Genomic DNA, 15,505 nt, shown 5'->3' on the forward strand with positions numbered 1-15,505 from the left:
GTTTCGAAGATTGAGAGGGGATCTGATTGAGACATATAAGATTATGAAAGGATTGGACACTCTGGCAGTAGGAAACATATTTCCACTGATGGGTGAGTGCCGAACCAGAGGACACAGCTTAAAAATACGGGGTAGACCATTTAGGACAGAGCTCAGGAGAAACTTCTTCACCCAGAGAGTGGTGGCTGTGTGGAATGCTCTGCCCCAGAGGGCAGTGGAGGCCCACTCTCTGGATTCATTTAAGAAGGAGTTGAATAGAGCTCTCAAAAGATAGTGGAATCAAGGGTTATGGAGATAAGGCAGGAACAGGATACTGATTAGGAATGATCAGCCATGATTATATTGAATGGCGGTGCAGGCTCGAAGGGCTGAATGGCCTACTCCTGCACCTATTGTCTATTGTCTATCTCACTTTCAACCTGAGCATTCCACTTATCCATTTCAGCGAACACAACATTCACTATTTATGGCAGGGTTTGCAGATGTAGCATTGGACTATTAAGACCCTCAAATCCACAGCATCTGAGTGGAAGATAGTCATCTTCCATCCTGAAGGACTGCCTGAGGAAGAGAATCTCATTTTTGCCACTCTCAATAGTAATGCACTTACCTTAAAGAGCAAGCACCATAACATTGTACGCCCAAAGTTGTCAATAGCAACATCAAACCAAGCTCCAAATTCAGAAACCTGATTTAACTGCCGAGCTGCATATCCATCAAGCCCTGTAATTGTTAAGAATATATTAAGTGAATAGATTATACATGTCAGAATGGGAAAAAAATATAAATGCAGTTCAATGATTATTAGATAGTTGACCTTGTACACATTCTTTTATTCACTCTCAGGACTGGCTGAGCCAACTTTTATTGCCAGCCTCTAGTTGCTCTTGAGAAAATGGCGGTGAGCTGTCTTCTTGAACCCTGCAGTCCACATGTTGTAGGTCAACCCACAATGTCTTTTGGGAGAGAATTCCAAGATTTTGACCCAGCAACACTGAAAGGATGGCTGCTGCTCCTGTCCTTCTAGGTGGAAGTGGTTCTAAGGTGCTGTATAATGATCTTGTAGATATTATGTACTGCTGCTATTGAGAGTCACTGATAGAGGGAGTGGATGCTTGTAGCTGCCAATCAAGTAGGCTGCTTTGTCCTGGATTATGTCAAGCTTCTTGAACATTGTTGGAACTGCACCCAATCAGACAAGTGGAAAGGATTTCATCACATTTTTGACTTATACTTTGTAGATGATGGACAGACTTTGGGAAGTAAGGCAGTGGATTACTCGCTGCAATATTCCTAGCCTCTGATCTGGTCATGTAGCCACTGTGTTTATGTGGCAAATCCAGTTGAACTTCTGGTCAATGGGAATCCCAAGGATGTCAATAATTGTGGAAGTCAGTGATGGTTACAGCATGGAATGTCAAGGAGCTATGGACAACGATTGCCTGGCATTTGTGTAGCATGAATGTTGCTTGCTACTTGGTAGTCCAAGCTTAGATTTTGTCCAGATCTTGTTGCATTTGAACATGGACTGCTTTAGTATTTGAGTCGTCGTGAATGGCGCTGAACATAATATAATCATCAGCAAACATCTCTATTTATGACTTCATGATGGAGGTTTTAAATATAATGTCAGTGTACACATTGGGTATTAGTGGACAGTTATTAAGTTCTAACTATTAGGAGTTTACTATATTATACATTTACGAGGATAAAAACAATTTATACATATCAAAAAATTTTTCAAAAACTGTTATTACATGCACTTCCTTGGTTTTCCTTAAAATTTAGCCGTGCATTGTGCAGCTTTTATCATTTACGATCTATTGATGTATATTCAATAACAAAGTAAAGCTTCTACCAATAATTCGCTTGTTAGTTAATTATTTATAAAATTAAAATGTACTATCTGGCACGAAAAGGTAAAATTGAAGTTCACTGTGACCATGCAGAGTGCTTCAGGGCATTCCACCTAGTGAAAGCTTTCAACTCTCACAATACTTAAAAATAAACTTAACTTTAACATATCCATCTGTCAGACAGCTACAAGCCTAGAGTAATCCTCACCACAATTAGTCATATTGGGAGCCTTTTGGAATCTCTTTCCCCTTAAAAACATATAACCTTTGAGAAAACAGTTGATCATTCTCACTGTCCTTTATGTCAAGCCAGTCTAGGTCAGAACAAACGGTGTTCCCCAGAGATTCAAATGTCATATCTTTTGAGAGAGAACATCTCACTGAGAGAAAGGTTAAGTTTTCAGAAATCAGTAAACTACCACTACAATGGCTACCTTTCCTTTGATGACAATTCCAAGTTGTTTGTGCTGCAAGTTGGCAGCTTCTCTAGTGGTTCCTGTGTACTCGTTAACTGAGCCTTTCTTCCAACTTGTGTTTTGCTCTGCTCTGCATTTTGTTTTACAGGAGTCAAAACATTTTGCAGACTTCAGGAAGGCTCAAGTACACATGCTTTCTAAATGTCTACATATTGTAAATGTATTAGGTTTTCACTCATTCTGAATCGTTACAGGCCAATTATATCAACAGAACAGAACCTTGGTTGCATCAACATGAGTTTTAGTCTCTAGTTTCACAGAATAGTTTTACTTTTTCCTGCAGATTGGAGTTAAGTTCCACTGCAGAGATTTCCACATCAATTTTTAATTGCTTAATATTGTTCTATTTATAATGAGCACGGTGAATAAAACAATGAGCTATATCATAATTGTGTAAATTTGATTCATTCCAGTGCTCTTATTTGAGTCAGCAAGTAGGCACCAGGTGGCACCCAATTTTTGGGAAGGTTAAAATTTTAAAATTAATAACTATAGAATTTTAACAAAAACTAAAGAAGGTGGAAATACTCTGCAGTTCAGCAAGAGTTTGAGGCCAGGGTTGGAGGATCTGAGCTACAGGGAGAGGCTGAACAGGCTGGGGCTGTTTTCCCTGGAGCAGAGACTGAGGGGTGACCTTATAGAGGTTTACAAAATTATGAGGGGCATGGATAGGATAAATAGACTAAGTCTTTTCCCTGGGGTTAGGGAGTCCAGAACTAGAGGGCATAGGTTTAGAGTGAGAGGGGAAAGATATAAGAGAGACCTAAAGGGCAATTTTTTGACGCAGAGGGTGGTATGTGTATGGAATGAGTTGCCAGAGGATGTGGTGGAGGCTGGTACAATTGCAACATTTAAGAGACATTTGGATGGGTATATGAATAGGAAGGGTTTGGAGGGATATGGGCCAGGTGCTGGCAGGGGAGACTGGATTGGGTTGGGATATCTGGACGGGTTGGACCGAAGGGTCTGTTTCCATGCTCTACATCTCTATGACTCTAAGAGTTAACCTTTTAGAGCAATAAGTTTTCATCTGTTCAAGAAAAACTGCAATGATTTTGGATTTATAGCTCCAAGTTATGACCAAACAGAATTGCACAGAGTTTCACATGTTCGTCCTCAATTTGATGCACTGGCTAAAAATAAATGACATGGGGAGCTTTGATGCTTTTTCTGAAAATAAAAGACCTGATTCATCTGTGTAGTATCAGAAGATATGAGCATCTTACATGTGACATAGAATTAAAACACAGACAAAACTCATTGCATTAGACAGAAGGTTCTCCTCAATGGAATGATAGAGGATATTTGAAATGCATACACAATAAAAGTACTTCACTGAATAATAACACCATGCTCCTATGATCAAATAAGTTCTGAAATATAAATATTTCCTTATTTTCAAGGATCTTGGACAAATTATCAGTGGGTCCAAGGACTTATGAGACAAAGGGCCAAAAGTGTGCTTCAACTAATACGGAGTGTGCCTTGTGAATCAGGTTTGTTGGAAAACAACCACTCATCGAGATAATAAAATAAGCCTTTACTTAAGCTCATCCTCCAAGCTCTAATTGACATAACGGGAGCCAACAGGGAAAATGCAAATCAAAGTAGTACAAGACTCATGGTCAGGAGCACGTGTAATATATTTTTCTATAAAATACGATATTTGAAATTCAGGACATTAACCTGCAATAATTTTAGCAATGAACAGAATTATTTGATACAAAGGCAAAATACTGCAGATTCTGGATATCTGAATAAAAAGAGAATATGCTGGAAAGGTAATCAACCTGAATCATTAACTGCCTTCGCTCCACAGATGCTGCCTGATATGCTGAGTATTTCCAGCAATTTCTGGATTTAGTTTCAGGTTTTCGAAGTGGTGGATTTTACCTCAGAGCCACTATAGTTCCACTAAACATCTAAACTAAAAAAACAGAAATAAGAACCTCTAATGGTAGTTTCTGTGATTTAGTCTGCTTATGATTTTTTTAAAGTACAAAAATGGAAAGATTAATTTCTAAAACACAGAAGATAAATTTAAGTTCTACGGATATGAAACCAACAGATGCTGCTGCAAAGTGTACTGTGCAAGAGAAGTAGCAGCATCTGTGAGTTGTAGACCTCTAAAATAGGGAACACAGTCATAACTATTCAAACATGAACATGTTTCATTCTTTCTCTACATCAAACATTTTAAAATACACACTCACCATCAAGAATAATAAAAATCACGTAACAGGAAAAAAACACTGCAGGATAATTGAAAGTCCACCAGCAAACCAGCAGTAGGAATATCCTTATATAACCTGAAAAGAGCATTGTCTGAATTTAGTTAAAATACAGTATACCTCAAATTTAGACACACAAATATATTTTACGTGAACATTCAATGTTGTTTTAAAGCAAGAGACATTAAAGGTTGTTTCCTTCAAGCTGAAATAGATTTAAAAATAAAGTTTGAAAGTTATCACTCCTTTTGAAGATCTCCAACTTAGACAATGGCAGTACCCTGGTGCTTGCATTTTAATTTTAGTACAGCATGAGTGAGTTGATGAAATCTTCCTTCACACTATTGTAACTTCAATTGAACATAACTATTGTTATGTTCCATGAACACAGTCACTAATGTCATATTTTTATGATTTGGAGATGCTGGTGTTAGATTGGGGTGTACAAAGTTAAAAATCACCCAACACCAGGTTATAGTTCAACAGGTTTAATTGGAAGCACACTAGCTTTCGGAGCGTCGCTCCTTCATCAGGTGGTCTGATGAACCATCTGTGAAGGAGCGGCGCTCCGAAAGCTAGTGCTTCCAATTAAACCTGTTGGACTATAACCTGGTGTTGGGTGATTTTTAACGTTGTATTTTTAAGACCGTATTGTGATTTAATACAACGATAGTGCTGCATCACTAGCAGACTTAAGCAGTAAAACTCATGTGCATAGGAACTAGACAGATACTGTCCAACTCATTTGGAATCCTTAATCTTGTGAGATTTTACCTAATCAATTTAATTTAAAAGTAGGTCCCAGAAATAATGTAACGTACTTAATTCTTTCTTTCTTTCCCTTTCATAGTTTTATTTGCAGGAAATTGGTTAAGCAATTAATTCTCTAGTCAAATCAATTTCATCTGCCTGCATACCCTTTCTAAAGTGAATAAGAGCAGATTAAAGACAATTTATGTCACATATACCTGCACCCTTGGGAAAAAAAAACATTGCACATTATCTTTAAATGAAACAGTTAAAGTTCAACAACAAAATAACTGTTACTGGAACAAAATGTGACAGAATTAAAATAACTTCATGTGTAATAGATAATGTGAGTACATGCATAAGTTCTACGAGACAGTGCTGATTGTCAATTCTCAATGGAAATCATAATGGAAATAACCTTGATGATTGTGGGATCCTAAATTATACAACACAAGTTTAAAGTTAACTGAAAGATCAGATGAAATAGCTGTTGTTGATACAAATTCCTCCTCTCTGAAGGACACGACTGAACTGCACTCTCATTCTCTTTCATGTTTTTGGTTGAAACACAACCACTTGACAAGAAACTAACATAACTACAACTAACCTGTTTTAAAAAGACAAAGCACATTAACACCAGAATAGAATGAACATGGCATTTGAATACTTCATACTTTATGCCTCTAGCTCATCAATTTCAGATCCACGATGGATTGCTGGATACTGAATTCAACGAACAAAAAGAATATAACTTTCATTACCACCATACATTCTAAAAGGAATTTTCAGCTAATTGAACTTTTGTAATGCAATACTTGATTAATAGAAGAAATTAGGCACTCAACTTTCACACAGCAAGCTCTCACAAAAAGTTTTTAATTGTTCAAGTTGATTTGAGGGATAAACATTAGCCAGGACACTGCAGAAAACTCCCTTGCTCTTTGGAACAGTGCCTTGAGGTCTTTGCCTTACACATAAAAGTAATGCAATACTGTTTATGCTCAAGTAAAACTTCTGCTTGGTTTGTGACACCATCACAGACTATCACCACATTGTTAACATTTCATAAATGTTGGTGCAATCAGTCAGTCAGATAATCCAGTTTTTGTGATGTTAATTGGAGGTACAAACTCTGGCCAGAACAATGGAAACAACTCCCTGGGGTCTTCTTCAAAACAGTGATTATGGTATCTTTTACATCCACCTGAACAGGTTTATCTCTCGTCCAAAATGTACTGGGTAGGGCTACCTCATGGTTCAGAGGTAAATCACAGCTGACACTCAAATGATTTATAAGGAGGATTAATAAATTGTTTATTTATGCTATTTATTAAATGACGCATATGGCATAAAAGACAAATATAGAACAAAGAACAAAGAAAATTTACAGCCCAGGAACAGGTCCTTCGGCTCTCCAAGTCTGAGCTGATCCAAATCTACTGTCAAAACCTGTCGCCCAATTCCTAAGCATCTGTATCCCTCTGCTCTCCACATATAGTATGGGATAGTGCACCAGATCCACAAGACCCAACTCCTCCTCCCTCAATCCTATTCCTGCCAAACAGAGCAGCACAGTGGCTAGCAACGGTTAGCACTGCTGCATCACGGCACCAGAGACCTGGATTCAATTCCACCCTCAGATGACTGTGTGGAGTTTGCACATTCTCCCTGTGTTGGCTTGGGTTTCCTCTAGGTGCTCCAGTTTCCTCCTAGTCTAAAGATATGCAGGTTAGGTGGATTGGCCATGCTAAATTGCCCGTAGTGTCCAGGGATGTACAGGCTAGGTGGGAAAATGCAGGGTTACGGGGTTGGGATAGGAGGGGGTCTGGGTGGGATGCTCCTTGGAGGGTCGCTGTGGACTTGATAAGGCAAATGGCTTGCTTCCACACTGTGTGGATTTTATACTGTATTCTATGCTGTAAACTACTGGCCACTAAATTGTTTTTCTGTCCCCAAAGTTAGCTATACAGTTAAAGATTTCCTGATTCTGAATACTGTTCCAAAGTTTTATAAATCTGCCATCATCACCACTCTTCAAAAACCAGCGAACCCTTGTCCCCTTTGTCTCTGCAAATCACAAACATATCTTCAAATCTCTCTTTCTTCTGTACAGTTATTCAAGTTACTGTCATCTCTCTAATCCAGACCCATTTTTCCCACAACTCCTTCCCACACAAATACATCTGACAGCTTCCAAGGATCTATTGTAGGCCCTCTCTTATTCATCTATGTACTACTCTTTGGCTACACCATCAGAAAACCAACCAATTTATACATGCAGGTTTCAAGACCTAGCTTCCTCTCATCATTACCTCTCCTGATCCTTTCACTGTCACTCAGCAATAAGTCTGCTTGTCTAAACCCATAAGTGGTTAAAAATCACACAACACCAGGTTATAGTCCAACGGGTTTAATTGAAAGCAACGCTCCTTCATCAGGTGAGGATGAGCCAAAGTTTTTTTCCAATTAAATAGTCGGAAGACTGAAGCCTTTGTTTTCATTGTATGGCTGTCCCTTTCCTATTTTTCATTCTTACTGTACTTGGTATCAAAGTGTCAGGTTCCACATTAGCACTAACCCAGCTGCACCTCACCATCTCCCCAGGTTTGTCACATCCCACATCCAATTATTAGGCATAACTTCCTTTCAACTAAAAGATTGACATAACAGAAGTTAGTCTTTGGTCCATGCCACAAATTTAATTTGCAAGCTACCTGTTTCCTAGGCAGTGCCAGATAGCTTGTAACTATAATGTTAACAGATTAACTGGGACTCTCTCTCTGGACATTAACGTAATATTAAAGGGTTAAAGTGCACTTCTTTGGGTGGGGACGAAAGCCATGAAAGAATGTGGTTGACTGTCCATTGTAATTTACACTGCATTTAGACATTACACCCCCCTGATATTGTCAAATTATAACAATCAATTCAATCTCTTCCATTCAAAATGCTTTACGGCCAGAGGTATGTCACACAGTAATTGTCTTGAGAAAGCACTGAGTCAAGAAATCATCTGCATAACTATTCCCCAGGATTAGGGCATTAGCACCATCTCAGAGGATGATCTCATCCTGCCATTGTATCTGCGGTAACATGTGACTGAGTGTAACTGGGGATTGTCTTGAATGGCTTGTGACTGTGGGGGAGCGGCCACAGCATCTGTAACCATTGCAACTGACCTGTATAAAGAGGATGTGCTTTCTTTGTTCAGAGCCTCATTTTGACCCTCTTCACCGGCATGCATGCAAAGTCAGGTCAAAGGGGGTCACCTAGCTTGTTCTGTACCATGCTTAATAAATTTAGTTGCTTGTTCACAAAAGTTGGTGTGTTACAGTTGCATCAAATGTGTAAGAACCTCAGGAGTAAAAAGAAAAGAACTTAACAGTAACCTCATTGTAGTATTATCCATAAGATGGCTTTCCAATGTTCCCTCTAATCTGTGCAGTAACTCAGGAGGTCCATGCTTACTGCTGTATTGACACACTGACTTTCAGTTCCAGAAGCTACTGCCGTGCTTGGTGATCCATGCTTTGGCAGGAAAATGGAGAGGAAATACAATATTCAACATAACCACGTCATCATCAAGATCTCTTAGTTCATCACAGTTGCATCATTCTACTTCATCCATCTCAGCTCAGCTGCTGTTGAAACCTCATCATACATTCACTACCTCTTGATTGGGTTATGCCAATTATGCTGTCCAGTTTTCCATATTCCACCTCAAGCTCTTCAGATATCACTCATCACACTTTTCGTGCTTGACCTGCATCAGCCCAATCTGCCAACAACTTTTTTCACATTTGTTTTCAAATCCCTCCATTGCTCTCCTTCCTTTCTCTGGAACATACTCCAGCTTTACAACCTTTCAAAATTATTGCATCCCCTAGCTCTCATCTCTTGCATGTCATTGGCTTTGAGCACTCCACAATTGGCAGTAGGCCTTTAGCTGCTTTAGCCAACCTCTGGAATTCCCCCTGTAAACTTCTTGGCCTCTCTAACTCTCTATTCTCAGTGAAACCCCTCCGAAACCTACCATTCATCAAGTTATTGGTATTTGTTCCAAGATACTTGTGTATCAGATTTTGTTTGTTAATGTTCCTCTGAAACACCATTCTATTTAATTAGAGTTGGTATATGAATGCAAGTTGTCTTAAGCATACTTGCTTTATAAGTTAAGAAGTCTATGAAATTCCAATTATGAAAAGGGGCAGAAGTTTCAACACAAGAAATGATACTGAAAGAATAAACGGTTTTCCTCTAAATCCCTGTACCAAATGTTAATTTAACATTCCTACTTCTATTTAAAGCTGCCTCAAGTGTTAAAGAGAACTGAAACAAACCAATAATAAATGAAAGAACTAAATTTCCTAAGAATTAGAACCACAACATGCAGCATATAAAGATATCCAGTTTTTTTTTAAATTAGCTGCAATTTGCACATTCAAATAAATCAGCAGAGTTATGTTTCCTGCATACTGGGATTTTGTAGTGGTAAGTTGGTGACTCCCACTAATATAAATCATTCGAATTTTCCTGTGTTGGTGAATATGTTGTCTGTCATTTAATCCCTAAAATTCATGGTCGGTTTTCAACTTCGGAACAGCTAAACTGAGAAATAGTTTGCACGATGTGTAACCAAGGCTGGACCACAAACAACTGAATACCGACATTCACAGCTGCAAAAATAAACCAATCAAAAAAGGTCCACGCTCTATCATACACCCTTGAATATCATTACAAAACTATGATGCTGATGCAACCGAAATTTATACCAATTTTGTGATGCCAATAAATTTTCACAAAAAGACCAAAGTGTTGAGAAGAAAAAAAGGAGGCAAGAAATAGGACCTAAGAGAAAAAAAATCTTGTGTCTGCTGTTCTGAAAATTTTGTTTCTCTAATGGATGAACCATAAAAATTGGAAAGGATGAGATAAATAGGAGACTAGCTGAGTTGCACTTGAAGAGAGCATATATGGGAACCACATGCTGAATGGCATACAGTCAGAGATGTACAGCATGGAAACAGACGCTTCGGTCCAACCCGTCCATGCCGACCAGATATCCCAACCCAATCTGGTCCCACCTGCCAGCACCCGGTCCATATCCCTCCAAACCTTTCCTATTCATATGCCCATCCAAATGCCTCTTAAATGTTGCAATTGTACCAGCCTCCACCACTTCCTCTGGCAGCTCATTCCATACAGGTACCACCCTCTGCGTGAAAAAGTTGCCCCTTAGGTCTCTTTTATATCTTTCCCCTCTCACCCTAAACCTATGCCCTCTAGTTCTGGACTCCCCAATCCCAGGGAAAAGCCTGTCTATTTATCCTAGCCATGCCCCTCATACTTTTGTAAACCTCTATAAGGTCATCCCTCAGCCTCCGACGCTCCAGGGAAAACAGCCCTAGCCTGTTCAGCCTCTTCCTGTAGCTCAGATCCTCCAACCCTGACAACATCCTTGTAAATCTTTTCTGAACCCTTTCAAGTTTCACAACATCTTTCTGATAGGAAGGAGACCAGAATTGCACACAATATTCCAACAGTGGCCTGACCAATGTCCTGTACAGCCGCAACATGACCTCCCAATTCCTATACTCAATACTCTGACCAATAAAGGAAAGCATACCAAAAGCCTTCTTCACTATCCGATCTACCTGCGACTCCACTTTCAAGGAGCTATGAACCTGCACTCCCAAGGTCTCTTTGTTCAGCAACACTCCCTAGGACCTTACCATTAAGTGTATAAGTCCTGCTAAGACTTGCTTTCCCAAAATGCAGCATCTCACATTTAATCTGAATTAAACTCCATCTGCCACTTCTCAGCCCATTGGCTCATCTGGTCCAGATCCTGTTGTAATCTGAGGTAACCCTCTTTGCTGTCCACTACCCCTTCAATTTTAGTGTCATCTGCAAACTTACTAACTGTACCTCTTATGCTCGCATCCAAATCATTTATGTAAATGACAAAAAGTAGAGGGCCCAGCACCAATCCTTGTGGCACTCCACTGGTCACAGGCCTCCAGTCTGCAAAACAACCCTCCACCACCACCCTCTGTCTTCTACGTTTGAGCCAGTTCTGTATCTAAATGGCTACTTCTCCCTGTATTCCATGAGATCTAACCTTGCTAATCAGTCTTCCATGGGGAACCTTGTTGAATGCCTTACTGAAGTCCATATAGATCACATCTACTGCTCTGCCCTCATCAATCTTCTTTGTTACTTCTTCAAAAAAAACTCAATCAAATTTGTGAGACATGATTTCCCACGCACAAAGCCACGTTCACTATCCCGAATCAGTCCTTGCCTTTCCAAATACATGTACATCCTGTCCCTCAGGATTCCCTCCAACAATTTGTCCACCACAGAGGTCAGGCTCACCGGTCTATAGTTCCCTGGCTTGATTCTACAGGCTTAATCACATTCTTCTATAATTAATTATCTTGTCACACAGGGCTGGAGAAGTAAAGCACTGCAACAAATGACAAGAATGCACTCATTCCTCCAAAGCGTTTAACATACGAAACGCGTTTCTCACTTACAACAGGATTTTGTTCCCAACATTAACCAGCATTCAAGCAAAATATGGCACAACAACACATTATGGTCAATGAATCAAAAGGAACAACTTATCACGGTCTGGCGTCATGATCATAGATCAAATACAGGTAGACTGAACTTTTAATTACAAGATTCTTAAAATAAGGTTATACAAGTTAGAGGAATGACTGCAAATGTATATTTGGAGTAACATACAGTTACTGTCCGGAAGGCTCATGTGGATAATCCATTCTGGATTAGAGTGGTGCTGGAAAAGCACAGCAGTTCAGGCAGCATCCGAGGAACAGGGAAATCGACGTTTTGGGCAAAAGCCCTTCATCAGAAAAGAGGCAGAGTGCCTGAAGGGTGGAGACATAAATGTGAGGAGGGTGAGAGTGGGGAGAAAGTAGCATACAATACAATAGGTGAGTGGGGGTGGGGATGAAGGTGATAGGTCAGGGAGGAGGGTTGGGGAAGGTAGCAAAGAGTACAACAGGTAAATGGGGGTAGGATGGTGATAGCTCAGAGAGGAGGGTGGAGTGGACAGGTGGAAAGGAAGATAGGCAGGTAGGACAAGTCATGGGGACAGTGCTGAGCTGGAAGTTTGACGCTTGGGTGAGGTGGGGGAAGGGGAAATGAGGAAACTGGTGAAGTCCACATTGATGCCCTGGGATTGAAGTGTTCCGAGGCAGAAGATGAGGCGTTCTTCCTCCAGGCGTCTGGTGGTGAGGGAGCGGCAGTGAAGGAGGCCCAGGACCTCCACGTCCTCCACTGAGTGGGAGGGAGAGTTGAAATGTTGGGCCACAGGGCGGTGGGGTTGATTGGTGCAGGTGTCCCAGAGATATTCCCTAAAGCACTCTGCTAGGAGGCGTCCAGTCTCCCCAATGTAGAGGAGACCACATCGGGATCACCGGATACAATAAATGATATTGGTGGATGTGCAGTAAAACTTTGATGGATGTGGAAGGCTCCTTTGGGGCCTTGGATGGAGGTGAGGGAGGAGGTGTGGGCGCAGGTTTTGCAATTCCTGCAGTGGCAGGGGAAGGTGCCAGGACGGGAGTGTGGGTTGTTGGGGGGGGGGCGTGGACCTGACCAGGTAGTCACGGAGGGAACTGTCTTTGCGGAAGGTGGAAAGGGGTGGGGAGGGAAATACATCCCTGGTGGTGGGGTCCGTTTGGAGGTGGCGGGAATGTCGTCAGATGATTTGGTTTATGCGAAGGTTGGTAGAGTGGAAGGTGAGCACCGGGGGGGGGGGGGGGGAAGGGGGGCGGTTCTGTCCTTGTTACAGTTGGAGGGGTGGGATCTGACGGCGGAGGTGCAGGATGTGGACGAGATGCGTTGGAGGGCATCTTGAACCACGTGGGAAGGGAAATTGCGGTCTCTAAAGAAGGAGGCCATCTAGTGTGTTCTGTGGTGGAACTGGTCCTCCTGGGAGCAGATATGGTGGAGGCGGAGGAATTGGAAATACGGGATGGCATTTTTGCAGGAGGTGGGGTGGGAAGAGATGTAATCCAGGTAGCTGTGGGAGTCGGTGCGTTTGAAAAAAAAATGTCGGTGTCAAGTCAGTCGTCGTTAATGGAGATGGAGAGGTCCAGGAAGGGGAGGGAGGTGTCAGAGATAGTCCAGGTAAATTTAAGGTCAGGGTAGAATGTGTTGGTGAAGTTGATGAATCGCTCAACCTCCTCATGGGAGCACGAGGTGGCACCAATGCAGTCATCAATGTAGCGGAGGAAGAGGTGGGGAGTGGTGCCGGTGTAACTATGGAAGATGGACTGTTCTCCGTAGCCAACAAAGAGACAAGCATAGCTGGAGCCCATACAGGTGCCCATGGCTACCCATTTGGTCTGGAGGAAGTGGGAGGATTCAAAGGAGAAATTGTTAGGGGTGAGGACTAGTTTGGCCAAACGAATGAGTATATCGGTGGAAGGGTACTGTTGGGGACATTGGGAGAGGAAGAAGCGGAGGGCTTGGAGGCCCTAGTCATGGCGGATGGAGGTGTAAGGGATTGGATATCCATGGTGAAGATGAGGCATTGGGGGCCAGGGAAACGAAAGTCTTGGAGGAGGTGGAGGGCATGGGTAGTGTCTCGAACATAGGTGGAGAGTTCCTGGACTGGGGGGGATAGGACAGTGTCGAGGTAGGTAGAGGTAAGTTCAGTGGGGCAGGTGCATGAACTTGGGTCGGCCAGGGTGGTCAGGCTTGTGGATCTTGGGAAGGAGGTAGAACCGGGCAGTCGGGGTTCCCGGACTATGAGGTTAGAAGCTGTGGGTGGGAGATCTCCTGAGGTGATGAGGTTCTGTATGGTCTGGGAGATGATGGTTCGGTGATGGGGGGTGGGGTCATGGTCGAGGGGACAGTAGGAGGTGGTGTCCTAGAGTTGGCGTCTGGCTTCAGCGATGTAGAGGTCAGTGCGCCAGACTACCACTGCACCCACCACTGCTGGCTTGATGGTGAGGTTGGAATTGGAGCAGAAAGAGTGGAGGACAGCACGTGTGAGGGCGAGAGGTTGGAGTGGTGGAGGGAGGTAGACAGGTTGAGGCGGTTAATGTCCCGACAGCAGTTGGAAATGAAGAGGGTGTCTGGCACGGGGTGTCCAGGTCGATGGAGTGTGTTGGAGGCGGGCAAAGGGGTCCTCGGAAGATGGGCAGGAGTCCTGATTGTAAAAGCAAGCTCGGAGGCAGAGGCGGCAGAAGAAGCCTCAATCTCAAAGGAGACCACTGATTGACATTGACATTGATTAGGTGTGACAACGAAGTCTAAAACAAAAGAACTTCAAAAAAAGGGAGAGATGAGTTTTGGAACCGGTAGGGGGAGATCTGTATCGATGGGCGGTCTCCACCTGAACCAATCTGGAACCATTGTTCAAGTGAAAAGGATAAATAGGGTGGTCACTAGGACTTTAAACTAATGAGTCAGGGGAAGAGAAAGAGAAAATGATAGGAAGGATGATGGCAAATAGAAAGATAAGCAGCAGGTTAGCATGTGTGCAGGAGGGTTTAATTATAAGGCAGACTATGAAAGAAGTGAAAAGGAAGAATAATTCAGGAGATATCATTAGAAAAGTTGGAAATCATGAGGGTAAGAAAACTAGCATAAGGTCACTTTACCTAAATGCTCGCAGCATTTGTAATAAGGTTGATGAGTTAGTAGCCACTAAATCATATGATTTGTGCCATTACAGAGACATGGTTACAGGCTGGTCACAACTGGGAGTTAAATATCCAGCGGTATCAGACCACTCGGAAGGACAGACAGGAAGGTAAGAGAGGTGGTGTTGCTTTGATATTCAAGGACGACATCACAGCAGTGCTGACAGATGATATAGGTTTGGAGAATACGTTTGAATCCATTTGGGTAGAAATTAGAAATTCTAAGTAAAAGCCACAGATAGGTGTAGTCTATAGGCCACTAAATAATATCATCATATTGGAGTTGGCAATAAACAAAGAAATAACAAATGCCTGTAAAAATGGAATGGCAATTAGCATGGGGAATTTTAATCTACATGTCAATTGGTCAAACCAGCTCAGTCAGGGTAGCCTTGAGGTGGAGTCATTGAGTGTATCTGCAATAGTTTTTGTGAACAGCATATAGTGAAACTGTCAAGGCAGCAAGCTATGCTAGATCTGGTCCTGTGTAATGAGACAGGAATAAT

The 15,505-nt window shown here is 41.9% G+C and overlaps 1 protein-coding gene across 4 annotated transcripts in view; it reads right to left on the minus strand.

Annotated features, from left to right (window-relative positions):
• Nucleotides 1-15,505, minus strand: part of LOC122564053 (uncharacterized) — a 124,053-nt gene that overhangs the window by 24,328 nt on the left and 84,220 nt on the right. For 3 of the 4 annotated variants that reach the window (XM_087977389.1, XM_087977388.1, XM_043718529.2), the window contains 2 exons: nt 4,546-4,641; nt 611-723 (listed from right to left, as the gene is read on the minus strand). In XM_087977389.1, the coding sequence (XP_087833515.1) occupies nt 611-723; nt 4,546-4,641 (209 nt within the window). The remainder of the gene's footprint in view (nt 1-610; nt 724-4,545; nt 4,642-15,505) is intronic. The other variant, XM_087977390.1, reaches the window with a different exon arrangement.

This window comes from Chiloscyllium plagiosum, unplaced genomic scaffold (genome assembly GCF_037043375.1).
Source record: "Chiloscyllium plagiosum isolate Xiang-an unplaced genomic scaffold, Cpla_swu_hap1 HiC_scaffold_31, whole genome shotgun sequence".
In the NCBI taxonomy this organism is placed as follows: Eukaryota; Metazoa; Chordata; class Chondrichthyes; order Orectolobiformes; family Hemiscylliidae; genus Chiloscyllium; species Chiloscyllium plagiosum.